General features: G+C 35.6%; 1 protein-coding gene across 1 annotated transcript in view; it reads left to right on the forward strand.

The window, feature by feature from the left end:
- Positions 1-14,435, forward strand: part of UHRF2 (ubiquitin-like with PHD and ring finger domains 2, E3 ubiquitin protein ligase) — a 59,367-nt gene extending 44,932 nt beyond the window's left edge. The window contains exons 10-16 of the mRNA XM_014535713.1: positions 422-528; positions 4,585-4,747; positions 5,426-5,566; positions 8,636-8,732; positions 9,066-9,220; positions 11,784-11,882; positions 13,415-14,435. Of these exons, the coding sequence (XP_014391199.1) occupies positions 422-528; positions 4,585-4,747; positions 5,426-5,566; positions 8,636-8,732; positions 9,066-9,220; positions 11,784-11,882; positions 13,415-13,561 (909 nt within the window). The 3' untranslated portion in view covers positions 13,562-14,435. The remainder of the gene's footprint in view (positions 1-421; positions 529-4,584; positions 4,748-5,425; positions 5,567-8,635; positions 8,733-9,065; positions 9,221-11,783; positions 11,883-13,414) is intronic.
- The last annotated feature ends 926 nt before the right edge of the window (positions 14,436-15,361 follow it).

Raw genomic sequence — 15,361 nt, forward strand, 5'->3', positions numbered from 1 at the left:
TTTGGAGGTGGTAACTTTAAAAAGAGATTTTTAGATTAAGTATATACTTAAAAGTATACTATACATAAGATTGCATTTGAATTGGGCCTTATTTTGGTAGATACCTTGGCAGACCATGTCAATTTACAACATCCTAACCAGTGTTCTGACTTTGAAATGAGAATTGATGAAATTATACTTGGGTTTAGGTGTCTTAATGATGAAGAAATCTTCTTCTACAGGACCGAGGTGATGAATAAGTATATACTTAAAAGTATACTATACATAAGATTGCATTTGAATTGGGCCTTATTTTGGTAGATACCTTGGCAGACCATGTCAATTTACAACATCCTAACCAGTGTTCTGACTTTGAAATGAGAATTGATGAAATTATACTTGGGTTTAGGTGTCTTAATGATGAAGAAATCTTCTTCTACAGGACCGAGGTGATGAATTCACATACACTGGGAGTGGTGGTAAAAACCTGGCTGGTAATAAAAGAATTGGTTCCCCATCGGCTGATCAGACATTAACAAACATGAACAGGTACTCTTTATTGTTAGAGTTTGTAAAGACTATTTAGAATATGGGCTTTGTATAAATGTTTGATTATAGGACTATAATTTATAACTTAGACTGTAGAGGAGAATCGTACATTGAAAGTTAAAGATCTAAAATTAAAATCCCATTACCTAATTATATAATTGTTCTCAAATCCGAACTTATTTCTTGAAATTATTATTTTTAAAATGACATTTTCCAATTTTAATAGCTGTACTTTGCATTTGAAAACATGTTGAATCCTTTGAAAGAAAGAAGACTATATAACTTAAGTAAAATCAAGGACAAGGTGGCTTATCTACTACCCCACAGGTCAGAGTTATGTTCTACTGAACACAGATTTATCTTTCTTTTTTTTAAGCTTTTTAAGTTGATTTTTAGAGAGGGAGAGACAGAAACATCAATGCCTTCTGCATGCCCTCTAACTGGGATCGAGCCCGCAGCCCTTTGGTGCATGAGTTGACACCCAACCAACTGAGCCACACTGGCCAGGGCCACAGATTTTTTTTAAAAAATATATTTTATTGATTTTTTTACAGAGAGGAAGGGAGAGGGAGAAGGATAGAGAGTTAGAAACATCGATGAGAGAGAAACATCGATCAGCTGCCTCCTGCACACTCCCTGCTAGGGATGTGCCTGCAACCCAGGTACATGCCCTTGACCGGAATTGAACCTGGGACCCTTCAGTCTGCAGGCCAACGCTCTATCCACTGAGCCAAACCGGGTAGGGCAAGGGCCACAGATTTATCTTGCGCTTTTTTCCCCCCACACACACATTTAAAGTGACAAAGTTCTTTTTAGAAGAGACACTAATGTGGGACAGGGAGCCACACTTATGCACTTAAGTAACACATCATATAGCTTAATCAGAATTACACTCAGGGTGTTTTTAGGATTTATAATAAGATTCTTTAAATGTTAGGAGAATGTTTATTTAGTGACAAAAGTGATCTTTTTAAACTAAATGCTTGTAAGGTATTACAAAAAAGCCACCTTGTGTTTTCCTTGATTTTATAGAAATATTAATGACATTCTAGCTTCCATGGGAACAGAAAATGTAGTAACTTCAAAATGTTTTCTTTCATAAGTGCATGCTAATATGAGTAATAATAAATTTAGTAACCCAAACCATGATACAGCAACAGTTACATTATAACTTGTCATGCTGATAATTTGTCATCATTTCATAAAGTTTAAATTTTTTATATTATATTAATAAGGGTATTTTGTGGGTTGTTAAGTAAAAGTGAGTATTTTTCGCTTTCTTGAGTCTAAATCACTCGGTTTTATATAGTGTACCCATAATTTCTGATTACTGTGTGCAGTAAAGAATATACCAGTATGATTTCAAGACTTTGTTGCATACCAGGTTATATAGATTCTATTTTCATGTCTTCCTTCTATATTATTTCTGGCAGTAGGATTATTTTTACTGAACCAGCAGAGGAGACAGATCAGATTTGCTGGTGAAACATTCCTGAGGCAGGAATCCAGTCCCTAGCTAGTCTTCTAGCAATATAGCAGCTCTTTAGGGGGAGTGATCTTAAAAGTAGTTAGATTTTATGTGTTTTTGTCAATGAAAATGTATCTCAAATTTGAAAAAGGCTATTCCAGGTTGTCAGATCTGAAAATTATATTTTTCCCTGTAATGATAGATTATTTTGTTTGAATGAGATTTCTTTCATAACTACCTGCACTTGAAATGTACACAGTAGATTCTTTTAAGCTTTTGAAGAATCTAATAAGTATACCCTGTTTACCATGTTTATAATCTTGTTACCAAATGATTGACAAGTAGTAAAAATGTTTTAAAAGGAAGGTAGTGAAAATGAAATATTAGCTCAAAACACTTTAGGATTGATATAGCATAGAAACTCTAATATCCATTCAGTTAATTTATACATTAAGCTCTGAGTACGCCTTGTGATTCATTGTGAAGACCTCTTAGGCAAAGGTACCTGTATGTTTTGTGAGCATGAAAACTAGGTGAAAGGCCTTTAGCTCTGACCTACAGTATACTCTTTCCTGACTAGTATATAGTCCAATTCATTTTTGTTTCTCTGCTAAGAGGTAGTTTGATACCTGCTTTTCAGAAGTTTGTTCCTATTTCTTCTAAACTCTTGCTCTTTATGAAACTGAAAGGATAGGGATAGCAAGGTAACCAGGCCATCCTTTGTCAGATTAGTTAGAGACAACCAATTGAGCTGTGGATAGAGTAATGGAAGAGCCTTGTTTTAGCTAGTTTCATCGTCTTGGACTCTTTTCAATAACTTGAACAGCCCGGCACTTAAGTTAAGCTAGAAGTGAGTTAATGCCAGCTAGTGGTGGCAGTCATTATGACTGAAGGAACCTGTGAGCACCAAAGCATTGCACTCATTAACATGAAGATAGTAGTTATCTTTATGTTAGCTCTTTAAGAAGATGAAATATGTATTGAGATAGATAGTCCATAAAGATGTAATACTATACCTAGAGTCGTTGCCTGTGTTTTCCTCTACCTCCCAGAGGAAATGTATCTCCCTTTAAGATAAAAAACATAATAAGCTTTAACTCTTTGGCCATATCTATAAAAGTGGTTTTTGTTTGTTTAAGAAACACTTTCTTAAGTTCATTTACTTTAACAATATAACTATGATCAAGATATTGTTTTAGTTTTTTTTTAATTCAAGATATATTTTAGTAGAAAAAAACAAAGAGGACATCTGTAATACTTTCAACAATAAAGATACATTTTTTTTAAAATGCTATTTTAGTAGATTGTCATTTAGTCTTCAGACCTATTTTTTGAGCCTGCATAAAGAGAACTATACCCTGAACATGTATTTTGTATCACCAGATTGTATATGTATGTATTTTTTTAATACAGTGGGGCCTTGACTTACGAGTGTCCCCCCTAACGAGTTTTTCGAGATACGAGCCGTCTCTCTGCCTAAAAAAATATATATTTATTTACATATGTATATTTATACATATATATTTAATATATTGATTTCAGAGAGGAATGGGGAAGGAGATAGATATAGAAACAATGATGAGAGAGAACCCACAGCCTGGGCCTGGGCCTCACCTGGGAATTGAACCATGTGTGACCTCCTGGTTTATAAGTTGACTCTACCACTGAGCCACGCCAGTCAGGCTATGTGTATGTATTTTTGACCTGATGTGTTCTCAGTGGTTTCTTTTCACCGAAGTTAGAAAGTAGGTGTCTTAGAGAAAAAAAATACTAATTTTACATAGATTCTAGTTTGGTCTTTTTTTTGGCAGGACTAAGTTCTCCCAAGAAAGATTAACATCTAGTAACCTTACTGATTAATTATTACGGAGTACGCATACTTAGGAAGCTTCAGCTAAATCGGGTGCTGCTTCCAGCTTAGTGTTCCTGCTTATTCATTTGTCATCAGTAAAATGCACTGATCTTGAGCAGCCAGATGTCTTTATTATGAGTTAGCACAGACATTTGAATGCTTCAGTTTTATTTAAACTTATCTTTTTACTGGAGGTTTTTAAAGGATATTTTCGTATTGAACTTGTTCTTAATATTTTCTAAACTTTAAGGAATCTCTGTTGTCTGGAAAGTGGAGCTAGAGAGGTCATTTGTACCTTGCTGACAAATGTATTTTTCTGGGTTTCTTTCTACGTTATTTCAGCGATTTACTTCACTCCCATATCAAAAATAACTATTACAACAATCACTTGCTTTAGTTTTCCAACTTTTCCCTTCCCTCAACAAACGTTATTTAAAGAAAATTCCATGTATTTCTAGTTGTTTTCTATTATACGTGGCACAGATGTTATTACTTTCAGAAGAACCCTACAGGCTATCTGAGAACCAATCCCCTGGCTTGGGGATGACATCAGAAAACTGATTTGTCTTCTCTGCTGGTGGGGGAAAGCATAATCCTATTATCTGGAATAATATGGAAAGAATCATAGAATCTTAACCATCAGGTAAGGCATAATTCACCTTTTAATTGAGCTACTGATGTGATTATATACTTGGAGAAAGATTACTTGGTATAAAGACTTTGCTTTATTTTTTAGGGCATTGGCCCTAAACTGTGATGCTCCATTGGATGATAAAGTTGGAGCAGAATCTCGGAATTGGAGAGCTGGTAAGCCAGTCAGAGTGATACGCAGTTTTAAAGGGAGGAAGATCAGCAAATATGCTCCTGAAGAAGGCAACAGATATGATGGCATTTATAAGGTGCTCTATCTGGCATGACCTCTTGTTAGTCATTCTTCCTGGGCTTTTAGGACAGAGTTACCACAGGGAACTACTCTATTGTGGGTGGGCTGGAGGAAACAGTAGACTATCTTAGTTGGTATTTCTACTTTTTCTGGATATATAGCAGATACACAAAGTGACCTTAATTTTGATACTTTTCTTTTAAGACTAATTTCAAGACCATAAGGGCAGAGCTATATTTGAGGTTAAGCTTTTTATAAGTATATTCTCTATGATAAAACCATTTAAATAACTTGGCCATTGTAGATCTTGATTCTTATGTAGCTTTCAGAATGAGTTTAATTGTAATCGATTTTCAAGCAGCACAGTATAATTTTTAAATAGGTTGTATTCTTTGTTTAAACAAATAGAGGCATTTACTGTCACCATTTCTATTTACCGTTATGCAAAATTCTATTACTGAGCATAATCTTGTTAGTATTTCAAATTTATAGCAATCTGTACTTATAAAGGAAGTATCTTAATAAGAAATAAGGTCAAAATAATAATTTGAATATTCTTTATTTGCTACTACAGCAAAAGAAGTACCTTTTGAAGTTGCATTTAGTTTTGGCTAGTTTAAATCACTAATAGGATGACATTATGAATAAGTTTACACTTTAAATCTCAAACTAGTACTGAAATATTATGATTTAGGTGGTGAAATACTGGCCAGAGAAATCAACAAGCCATGGATTCTTGGTTTGGCGTTATCTTTTAAGAAGAGATGATGATGAACCTGCTCCTTGGACCTCAGAAGGAATAGAACGGTCAAGGAGATTATGCCTACGTTTACAGGTTAGGTTACATTTGTCTAGGCTACTTGTATAGTCATAAAAATGTACACCTCTACTATAGACATACCTTAACACTGGATATAACCCACAGCAGTTTATCAGTGGATGGTAAGGTGTAAGAATGAGATCATGCAAGTATACAGAAGGAAAAGCAGTAAAAGGTAGCATCCTAGATTCAAACTGCCCTCAGACCAAGAACTGTGCTTGGGAAAAGTTGGGCTGGTCAATGAAAAGTAAAGTATTTCCAATTCAATATGGAATTGACTTGAAGTATGAGGGAAAGGGATACATAAACTTTAAGTATAGGAAGCCATGAAAAGGGATGTGTATCCTAGATGGCACAGGGGGTGTGTCTGGTAAGGGAAAGGGGGAGGTGGCTTGTTAGAGTGGTCTGCTTCCTACCCTTCTCACTTTTCCTCACCCCTTTTCTCTCTTCCCCCTCAAAGCTGCTTCCCTGCCCTGTCACCACCTTTAGTGTTATGTTTTTTTTTCCCCTTTGCCCATGTCAGCTGTTAACTCATATAAGACTTCGTTGGTTTTGTGTGCATAGTGGATGATATGGCTACATTCCCCCTGCACTGCCTAGACTTTGTCCCTGACACTGACTTCAGAGCATGGTTTGAGTTCATCCGCCATCATTCCCCATTGTTGTGCTTTCCGTAAAGACTACCAGCTTTATCATTTTCCCTGGCTCTGCCCACACTGCATGTGTAGGGGCTGAACTATGGGCAAGTGTCTGACCACCCAGGCAGGTGAGTGTGTGTCATTTAGTGCAAGTCTGTATCTGTTTTTGTTTTCTTTTTAAAATCATAGAATTCATTATTTAAGTGAGACTCATCAGCTGCTAAAATAACTGCCAATATATAGTTGACCCTTGAACAATATAAGGGTTAGGGGCATCAACCCCTGCTCAGTCAAAAAGCCATGTATAACATTTGATTCCACAAAAACTTAAGTACTAATAACCTACTGTTGACCAGAAGCCTTACTGGAATTGACTTGAAGTATGAGGGAATTGACTTGAAGCCTTACTGATAACATATGCCAGTGGTCGGCAAACCGCAGCTTGCGAGCCACATGCGGCTCTTTGGCCCCTTGAGTGTGGCTCTTCGACAAAATACCATGTGCGGGCACGCACGTACAGGGAACGTTGTGGAGTGAAAGAAGATGTAGTGTCGAGGATTGAGAAAGGTATGTTGAGATGGTTTGGACACATAGAGACGATGAACGAATGGAGATAGACGAAACAAGTATACAAGACGAGTGTGGATGGGAGAGTTGGAAGGGGTCGACCTCAGTGAACGTACCTCAATCAGATTGAGGACGTTTTTAGCAAAGACCAGCTTAGGAGTACCCTAATTAAGTTAATAACAATGTACCTACCTATATAGTTTAAGTTTAAAAAATTTGGCTCTCAAAAGAAATTTCAATCATTGTACTGTTGATATTTGGCTCTGTTGACTTATGAGTTTGCCGACCACTGACATAGACTATTAGCACATATTTTGTTTGTTATATGTATTATCTATAATAATAAAAACATAATATGCTAATTAGACTGGACAGCCAAACAGCCGAACGACCGTCCAGGTGATCTTCCGGACAAAGCCAGGGCTGCAAGGGCCAAGCCCCTTGCATGACTTTCGTGTATTGGGCCTCTAGTTTACTATATTAAACTAGAAAAAAGAAAATGTTATTAAGAAAAATCTGAAGAAGAGAAAATACATTTACAATACTGTATTTAATGATACTATAGGTTTACATCATCTGTTTATAAGATGAATTACCTGTCAGTACCTACATCAGTATTGTCTTATATCAGCGGTTCTCAACTTGGGGGTCGAACGACCCTTTCACAGGGGTCGCCTAAATACATCCTGCATATCAGATATTTACATTACGGTTCATAACAGTAGCAAAATTACAGTTATGAAGTAGCAACGAAAATAATTTTATGGTTGGGGGTCACCACAACATAAGGAACTGTATTAAAGGGTCGCAGCATTAGGAAGGTTGAGAACCACTGTCTTACATGATACAAGACAATATGTGTTACTAACAGTAGAGATGAAACATAGAAAGATAATGTGAAAAAGAAATTTATATCTATTTAGAGATATAACAATTTGTGTAATAAAATCTCCAAAAAATTTTCCAGTATATTTATTGAAAAGAATTTACATATAAGTGAGCCCCCACACAAACCAAACCTGGGCTGTTCAAGGGTCAACTCTAATTCTTTTTGTAACTGATATTTCAAAAAATCTTTTGTATTTTTAAAAGACTTTCTCAGATCCATTGTTCATCAAAGAATGTTTTAAATAGTTTAGACATGAAACTGTGAGTGGAAGCATATAAGCCTATCTACTATGATGAGTTAATGTATCATTGATGAGGCTTGAAACATATTGAGCTTTAAACATGAGTGTTATCACAAAGCATGTCCCAAACAAACAAAAAACTTAGCCAGTAAAATACAAGCATAATAGGTAGAATTTATTTCTTAAAGTTTGATCTTTGGCTGATAAAGAATTCAATGATTTAGTGGTATGAAGTCTTCTAAAAGCTTTTATTCCCCCTTTCCTAATTTTGAGAGAGAAGAAATTTGCCCCTTAATGTTTTGGTGGATTTTTGTTTTGTTTTTTAGATTGGCCCCACAATTTAGTGTAATCCCATCTATGTGAGTACCATCTATTGTGCTCTGCGGTTGATCTTCACATATCTTCATATCAAGATTCCACTTTTCTTTCTTCCTCAAAATTTTTAAGCCACCTAGTCACAGCTCCTGTAAACTTCTCTCTCCTGTTTTGGATCTGAAACTAAGATCACTGTATTATCAAATGGAATTTCTTAACAATCAAAACTACATGGTTTTACACTGAATTGGGGATTTTAATGTCTTCTGTCCTTTAATTTTGTTTCTTTTAAATGTCTGTTTCCTTTATATAAAGTTGTTCAGTTAGGGAAAGTATAGACTCCTCCTCTCTCCCTTTTTAAATTTCTCACCAGGACCTAGAATTCCCCTTCTCTGTGAAGCTTAAGTCTACATTGTACTTTTTCCCCCCATCAGTATCCAGTAGGTTACCCTTCGGATAAGGAAGGGAAGAAGACTAAAGGACAGTCAAAGAAGGCAGGGGAAACCTCAAAAAGGCCAGCTCCAGATGATGGTAGGTAATGATTACAGAAAATAGATCCTAATACAGTTTCTAATAAAGAGAAACATTAAGAGACTAAATTTCAGAAACTTGTAAGAAATTAAAAGCAAAGTGAAGAGGGGTGGTGGCAGAGCAGTGGGGGGTGGGGGGGTGCTTTTATTCTATTTTGGTAGTGTCACAACCAAAACAGCAGCAAATACAGTATCCTACACTCCAGGGGAAGTTAGATGCTGCTTTATGCAGGTTATCTTTGTGCTAAACTTTACTGGTGCCAATTAACTAATGTTTCATAGTTCTGCTTAGAACCACTTATAAGTCTACTGATATATTTCTAAATTAATCTAGATGCTTGTGAAAGTACCTCCAAGGTGTTCAAAGCAGATTCAGCAGAAGCAGTTGAGGCTTTCCAACTAACCCCTGAACAACAGCATCTAATCAGAGAAGATCATCAAAACCAGAAGCTATGGGATGAAGTGCTTGCATATCTTGTGGAAGGACCAGTATGTAAAGATTTTTTAAAAATTATAATTACATGCCTTTAATTTATTTTTCAACTTTATTTTTAAGTATAGTTGACATACAATATTATATTAGTGTCAGGTGTACAACATAGTGATTAGACACTTACATACTTTACGAGAGGTCTGGTGCACAAAATTCGTGCATGGCGGGGGAGGGGGGTGTTAGCCCTGCCTGCACCCTCTCCAATCCGGGACCCCTGTGGGATCGGGCCTAAACCGGCAGTCGGATATCCCTCTCGCAATCCAGGACCACTGGCTCCTAACCATTCTGCCTTCTTGTGGTAGGATCTTACTTGCTTGGGTCAGATGATTGCGATGTAGCTTCTAGTGATTACTTTGGACATTTATGTACTGTTATTGATTTATTGCCCTGAACAGTTTGCATGCCTATTTTCTTCCGATAATCCAGAAACACATTTATTAAGCCGGAAAAATCAGGTGTTGGCCATGGTGACTTTTAAATAAATGTACATATAATATATACATTTATATCCAAACACCTTCCCAAGGTCCTACATGACCTGTCATCTCTACCTACTTCTGCAGTCTCCTCTTGCTGCTCTCTCAGGCCCAACTTGCTTTGGCTACACTGATGTCTGTTATTTAACACACTCAGCCCATTCTGGCTACTAGACCTTTACATGCTGAAATTCTCTTCTCTACATCTTCCTGTGGCTCCTTCATATTCTGTCTCTGCAATAGTATTACACTTCTCAGAGATGTCTTTGCTGACTACCCTTTCTAAAGTAGCCACCCTTTACTCTGTTGCTTTAATTTGCTTTGTTTCCTCGGTTATTACTATCTGAAATTTCATTTATTTATTTTTTTATTTTGCTCTCCTAAAAGAATATAAAGTTTTGTGAGCATAGAGAATTGACCTTTTTATCACTGCTATGTAAATGAGTGCCTAGCACATTGTGTCAATTCAAAATACCTCTAGTACATATTATAGGCACCCTGGAGGTACCAGGGAAATATCAGTCTTTAAAAAAAGGCATTTGTCAGGGAGAGGGTACCTGGTACTAAATTTATAGTTTTTTCCACAGCTCCCCGACCTGGTATATTCTTTTAATGTATTGCATAATACTTTGTGGGTAATTCACTTGACGTTCATAATCCATGCTTATAAATAAGTTAGTATCAAGACAAAACTTTGAAATTGCATCTGATTTTTTTTGAGCCATAATTGACATAAAACATTTTATTAGTTTCATTGTATATAACATAATGATTTGGTATTTGTATATATTGCAAAATGATCACCACAGTAAGTCTAGTTAACAACTGTCTCCATACATAGTTACAAAAGTCTTTTTCTTGTGATGAGAACTTTTAAGATTTATTTTTTTAGTAACTTTGAACTATGCAATATAGTATTATTAACTTATAGTCACTATGCTGCATATCACATCACCAGGAGTTATTTATTTTATAACTAGAAGTTTGTACCTTTTGACTCTCTTCACCCATTTGGCTTACCCCCAACCTCACCCCTGGCAGCCACTAATTTGTCCTCTATATTTATGAGGTTAGGTTTGTTTGTTTAGATTCCACATGTAAGTGAGATCATATGGTATTTGTCTTACACTTTGGGATCTTTGATTTTTTATTTTTACTTGAAATTCTTGTAAATATTACTTTTCTATTACAATAGTATAAAATATACTCCCTGTCTACTAAAAATAACTGAATGGAGAATTATCCTTGTGACTATTCAAAAAACTGCTTATCCTAGTTTAAAAGAAACAAAAACTTTGGGTAGAATGGAACGAGTAATCGTTTGAAGAGTATAGAACACCCATTGGATGTTTATAATTTAGTCCCAATTTGAGTAAACATTAGCATGAGGGAAATACGGGATTTTGGGGTTGAGGCAAAACATTACAGAAGATAGTCCCAGGAAAATATGTTGATTCTTTGGGGTCTTAGATATTATAGAGTATTATTACTCACTGCTTTTTTTTTTAAGCTTAAATATTCAAGTTTTATAGCAAAAGATTGAATAAATAATGCATTTTTATATACTGGAATACCATATAGCTTTTTGAAAAATGTATATAATGATCTTGAGACAAGCTGTCTGTGATTTTTTTTCTTTATTTTGTTGTGTTGTTGTTTTTTTACATTGCCATTTATCCCCCATATACCCTCTTCCACCTCCACCACCCCCAGCCTCCCATCCCTGCAGTCACCACACTGTTGTCTGTGTCCATGAGCCATAATATTTTTTTAACAGTGAAAAATAATAATCTCTGGAACGTGAGGTTTGGGTAGGCGGCATTTATATTTTAATGTTATATGTTTGACTTTGCAACCTTTCCAACCCAATCCTGAGATTTAAAACTAATGTGTATTATCTTACGAAATGGGTTTTTTCATGTTTCTATGGCATGTTTGCTAATCATTGCAATCACTACTTGATTTTTTTCTTAACTATAAAACCATTAAATGTAACCAAGACACTTTAAAAAAATCATTTTGAATTTTATTAATATGTTATGAAATGCTAACCTATTTGTTCTTCCCTTTGGGTACCATCTAGAATTTTCTGAAAAAATTGGAACAATCCTTTATGTGTGTCTGCTGCCAAGAGCTAGTTTACCAGCCTGTAACAACAGATTGCCTCCACAATGTCTGTAAAGTAAGTAGAATTCCTTTCCCGTTTTCCCTTATTAGGCCAGAAGGCACACTAACCTCCAAAACTGCTTTTACCATGTGAAGAAGCATTTTTCTATAAAACAAAATAATCATAGAACCTTGCCAATTCAGAAGCACTTAATTACACCTTAGTGGTAAGTGCACGTTTTAATTAGATAGTAATAGTAAATCAAATATATGTAGTTGAGGTATTCTATCATGTTTGGCATTGTTAGGAAGGGGTTGAAATGGAGAAAAGAAAAAGGTATCATTGCTTTTTTTTCTTACACCTTTTATATGTTTTGTATAGTTTAGTGCAAACTGAAATAGTTGCATGTACGTAAGGAGATCTAAAACAGATTCTATCTGGCAGCATGCCCAGAGGAGTTGAATATTGGGTTGTGAAAGGGAGATTTGAGCTATAGTAAAAACAAGGTTGGAATCTTGCTCTACTGCTTGGTGGTTGTGTGCCCTGACATAAGTTCCAAACTTGAATTTCTTTTGTAAAATGGAAATAAACCTTCCACATATAAGTTTGTCCCTGACCTTGAGCTGGCTAACTGTGTAATAGATTTAGTTCTTTTTAAAATCTTTTTGGAACACACATTACATTATAAGTTAAGTGATTAGTTCTAAGCCGGGGAATCCTGAGGTTTTTTTTCTTTAGTGCTCTATCAGAAAAGAACAGGATTAAAATCCAACCTAGAAGATGAGGCCAGTGAGAACCATAATCTTTAACACCCTCATTTTACTGGATGAGGAAATTAAAGCATACAAAAGTTAAATCATTTACCTGAACTCACAGTATGTGCTAGAACAGTGATTTTCAATTGGTGTGCTGCAAGAATTTTTAAAAAGTGCAATACCTGACTATTTGGTTGGGGCACTGACCTCTTTTTCCTTAGATTGTCAAATAAGATAAATGACAACAACCAAAATAAAAAAATGCCAACAGCCAACACAACAATAGCCATCCAGTGTGAATGCTCTGTCTCAAATCATAAATAATATATAGGTTATATAATAGAGTTTGCATATTATTGGTCACGTGCATAATAAGGTTGCGTCAGATTGGTTAATTCTTGGTACCAGAATTCCTTAGACAAGTATAGGCACCTGATTTTTTAAAAAGTCTCTTTGGAGCAATAAGGATAGGTACTTAATTATTACCTCTTCCCTCCCTTCCCCCTATAAATAAAAAAAAAAAGTCTTTTTTTGTTGTTGTCATATTGGCAAAAAGTAGATTTTTTGGTATGCTGCAGAATTTTAGTAATTAGTTTATGTGTGCCATGAGATGAAAAAGGAAGTTGAAATTGCTGTGCTAGAGGTAGAGCTAAAACCATGTCTTTAGACTAGTGTTCATAGTATAGATTCAGGCCTTTATTGGTATTCATCTTTTATGTTTTTCTTGTTGCTAAACAGTAAGTTTCTAGTTCTTAATTAAAAGCATAAATTGTTTGAGTCCTTTTCTACATGCTTTACCAGATGAAATTGGGTGTATTTTTTGGGTTTTTGTTTTGTTGTGTTTTACCTTAGGATTGTTTACAGCGTTCATTTAAGGCTCAAGTTTTCTCTTGCCCTGCTTGCCGGCGTGATCTTGGTCAGAATTACATCATGATTCCCAATGAGATCCTGCAGACTCTACTTGACCTTTTCTTCCCTGGCTACAGCAAAGGACGATGATCTGTCTACTTCCACTGTGTTGCTCCTGGTGATTTTTTTTTGGACAATAAAGAATCTAAAGTGGTTGGGGGTGGGTAGGGATGGAAGCAATGGTGGACCATATCTCTCATGTTCTGAAGCAGCTAATCCTCTTTTCCTACATAGCCATCATCTTGTGTGTGTAGTAAGAGGCCCATTTCTCAACTGTCTTTTAAATATCAAAAGGTAGTTCCTGTCAGTAACAACTAGTTGTAATGAGTAGAAGTTAAAGCCTCAGCTCTAGTTGATATCCAAGTTATGATTTATTTTGCAACTACCTCAGGACAGAAAAGATTTATGGGAATTTTTAAATCATTGAATAATTAGTTAAATGAAATTTTAGCTACACACTGCCTCCCAGATATTAGTTGTGCCTGGTTCATGTAATTTGATTTTACAGAAAAGGAAATGACACTTGAGATCATTGGAATGAATGCAGCTTCTGTAGTGTGCAGAATACATTTTTAATATCTTCCATTACAATGTGTGTTTTACAAGAACAAGTTCATTTTTTAGCCCATTTTGTGAGCTCCATTGTGCTTTTTTCTGGTGTTTTATGCAAGTTGACTACTAATGACTAATGAGAACAATATGAATGCATTGTTGCTGCATTGTAATGTGTGGTTTTGCACTTAAAAGAAGTATTCGGATGCTCTACTTGTAACTGTTTATGAAAAGCGTCTTCTGTACTAGTCAAACTGCTTTTATTGAGTCTCACCAGTGGTTTTACATCTGTAGAGCATTGAGGACTGGGCTGACTTTTGAGAGGGCTGAAATTGCTTCATATTGTGATCCTAAATTTTATATTCACTGCTCCCTAAAGTATACCTTAATAAATATTTTATGACCAGCAAAATAGCTCATCTTCACTGTTTTACATTTGTCTGGCTTATAGTATGTGTGTTTAAGAATCAGTCATTTCCAGAGTATTTCACTGTACGTTTTTAATTGATACAGGTTTTTTTTTTTAAAGAGATTTTATTTTTTGTAGTAGTTTTAGGTTCACAGCAAAATTGAGAGGAAGGTACAGAAGTTTTTCATATATCCCTTGCTCCCTCCGCAACCTCCCCTATTATCTTTATCGTCCACCAGAGCAGTCATTTGTTACAATTGATGAACCTATATTGACACGTCATTATTACCCAAAGTCCGCAGTTTACATTAGGGTTCATTCTTGGTATTGTACATTCTATGGGTTTGGACGAATGTATGATGACATGTATTCAATATCCAAGATTACACAGTCTTTTAAAAATTTAAGTCATTTTTCAGTTACAGTTGACAATACAATATTATATTAGTTTCAGGTGTACACCCAGTGATTAGACATTATACAACTTACTAGTGATCATGCTGATAAATCTACCGATCTGATACTATACATAGTTATTAGAATATTATTGCATATAACATGCACATGACCATTCAGCCAGATTGTAGATGGTTCTCAGTGATGTTCTTTTTTAGTTGTATTGCTACAGATATTTTTCACAATTTTTCGCTCTTGATTTTCGGTAACAAGAACTAATACAAAATCTTAAGCACTGCCCAGCCTGTGTGGCTAAGTGGTTGAGCGTCAGCCTATAAACTAGGAGATCATGGTTTGATTCCCGGTCAGGGCACATGCCCAGGTTGCTGGTTTGATCCCCAGAGGGCATGTAGAAGGCAGCCGATTGTTGATTCTCATCATTGATATTTCTCTCTCTTCCTCTCCCTTCCTCTCTGAAATCAATAAAAATATGTTTTTTAAAAAACTTTAAAAAGAATCAATGGAAAAATATC

Source organism: Myotis brandtii, unplaced genomic scaffold (assembly GCF_000412655.1).
Source record: "Myotis brandtii unplaced genomic scaffold, ASM41265v1 scaffold149, whole genome shotgun sequence".
NCBI classification, from domain to species: Eukaryota; Metazoa; Chordata; class Mammalia; order Chiroptera; family Vespertilionidae; genus Myotis; species Myotis brandtii.